The sequence below is a fragment of the Wolffia australiana genome, chromosome 7 (assembly GCF_029677425.1).
Source record: "Wolffia australiana isolate 7733 chromosome 7, ASM2967742v1".
Lineage (NCBI taxonomy): Eukaryota > Viridiplantae > Streptophyta > Magnoliopsida > Alismatales > Araceae > Wolffia > Wolffia australiana.
The window spans coordinates 17,141,484-17,143,641 of record NC_135841.1 but is presented as its reverse complement, the minus strand read 5'-3'; the positions used below and the strand labels follow the sequence as shown (position 1 = coordinate 17,143,641).

Genomic DNA, 2,158 nt, shown 5'->3' with positions numbered 1-2,158 from the left:
CCGGTCCGCGCACAGCTAGCCCACAAGACCGCAGGGCACAGGGTTGTTTTGTGCAGGACTTAGCCAAATTCGGCTAAGTCCTGGCCATTGGGTTAAGCCCAATAAGCTTAAGCCCAATTTGGCTAAGTCTTGACTTAGCCAAATTGGGCTAACCTTAGTGGGCTGACCCACTAAGGAGGCCAGCCCTCTACGGGCCAATCCAGGCCCGCCGGCCCATTCTACCGCTCCGCCGCCGCCGCCGCCGCTCCTCCGCCGCCGCCGCCGGAGTAGGTAAATTTCATATTTTCATATTTAAAATTAATTAAGAAATCGAAAAAAAATCAGAAAAATCGGAAAAAAATGTTTTCTATGTTAACAAAATCCGAAAAAATTTGGAAAAAATATAGAAAATTAATATAAGCTATTTAAAGTCATTTTAACACCTAAAACATTTCAAAAAAAATCTCTATTTCTCATTTTTAATGCTTATAGTTGTGTTTTTTATGTGAATTAATCCCAGAAAATTCTAAAAATATTTATTTCTGATTAATTTGCTAAGATAAAATAGAAAAATTAGTTTAGAAATTTAAATTTTGTGTTTCTCCTTGTACTTTGGCTTATTTAAAAACATAGGGAATTCTGAAAATTACCAGCAAATCTAGAAACATCTCTTAATCTAAAAAAATATAGTATTTTTCACGTTTAAAATCATTTTCTTCATCCCAAGCTTGAGAAAGAATTCTGAAATTAAATTTCTGCCTCTCCGTGGATCGACCCCTTACTTGCCCTATATTAATTATAGAGTATTTAAGTGGAAATTTTCATAAATATTGTTGATTATGTCTGAATCAAAACAACGACATAAAACCCCTTAAATTTGGACCTATCACTGCCGCCTCGCCACGATGAAGAACTCCTCAACTAGCCCTCTTTCATGAGATGCATCTTCTGCCCCGACGACAATGATGATGATGATGTAGATGATGATGATGATGATGATAGGTTTACTACAGCGCAGATGATGGAACGGCTTCCTGGAAGCTGAAATTAAAGGGATGTTAGTTTTGGAGGATTTTGGTGATGAGAAGGGAGTGAGAGAGATTGAGGGTGTACCTGAGAACGTAGAAGCTCTTCTTCTACCACCTTCTACCTGACATCTCCTACTGAGAAACCTCTATGTTAACAACGTTAGTTACACTCGGTCGGTTTGCGCCGCCATCGCAGAACATGATTCCTTCTGGACCGATCCACGTCCTTGAGAGAGCGACGTACAGTTGGTCGTGAGTGAAAAGTGGGTTCGGTAGATATAACCCTACCATGTCGAGAGTCTGACCTTCATATTTGTTAATCGTCATCACGAAAGCGAGTCAAACTGAGAACTGAAGATGCTTGAATCGAAATGGAAGCCTTGATTGAGACAGGTATACTGCAATCCGTGGTAGGAGATGGACTTCACCGTATAAATTTCCTTGGCTGACAATTGTGGCTTGGAGCATTGTTGGAAAAAGGCTGTCCACTGGAAGCATGGTCCCGTTGCATAGACCTTGTAGTGTGTTCAAGTTTTGGAGAAGGATCACGGTGCATCTGATCTTGAGTTGGAGCTTGTGGAGCGGCATTGTTGCATCATCAATCGTGTTTAGGAAATCGGTTGGGTAGAGGGATTTGTTGTCAACTTTGCTAGAAGGGATTGCGTCGAAGCTGAAGTACTCCATCACTTCACCTGGAAAGACGTCGAGCACCATGTTGTTGACCTTGATGACATCATTGTTCAGAGGCGTCAAAATCGTCTTTTCTATCAAGTGAGTCGCGCCATATTCAAAGGTGCCATAAACATGGTCAATCAGATCAGGTAGAGAGGAGACGCGTTGAATCTCAACTAGAGTAAGTGAACTCGGCATCTCAATGCAGTCCGCAAAATCCGTGATCTTCTGTTAGGGACTTAAATCAAGATTAGTTAGTAAAATCAAATCAATAATATATATTCCTTAGAGATCTAGAAAATAGGATCGAATATAAGTTCAAAGATAGAATAGGATCAAATATACATAGGACTAAATATAGATGACCAGGATCAAACAATAGGTAGTTATAACGGTCCGGATTAGGTCCGAATATATCCGTTATATATGATGGGTCTATGGCACTGATCAACGGTTGTGATCGGTGCACCCAAGTCATT

At 40.5% G+C, this 2,158-nt stretch overlaps 1 protein-coding gene across 1 annotated transcript; it reads right to left on the bottom strand.

Moving 5' to 3' along the window:
* Window positions 1-1,346: 1,346 nt before the first annotated feature.
* Window positions 1,347-1,877, bottom strand: LOC144706031 (uncharacterized). Its single transcript, XM_078578907.1, has one exon. The coding sequence runs from the start codon at window positions 1,875-1,877 to the stop codon at window positions 1,347-1,349; it is 531 nt and encodes a 176-aa protein (XP_078435033.1).
* Window positions 1,878-2,158: the final 281 nt, after the last annotated feature.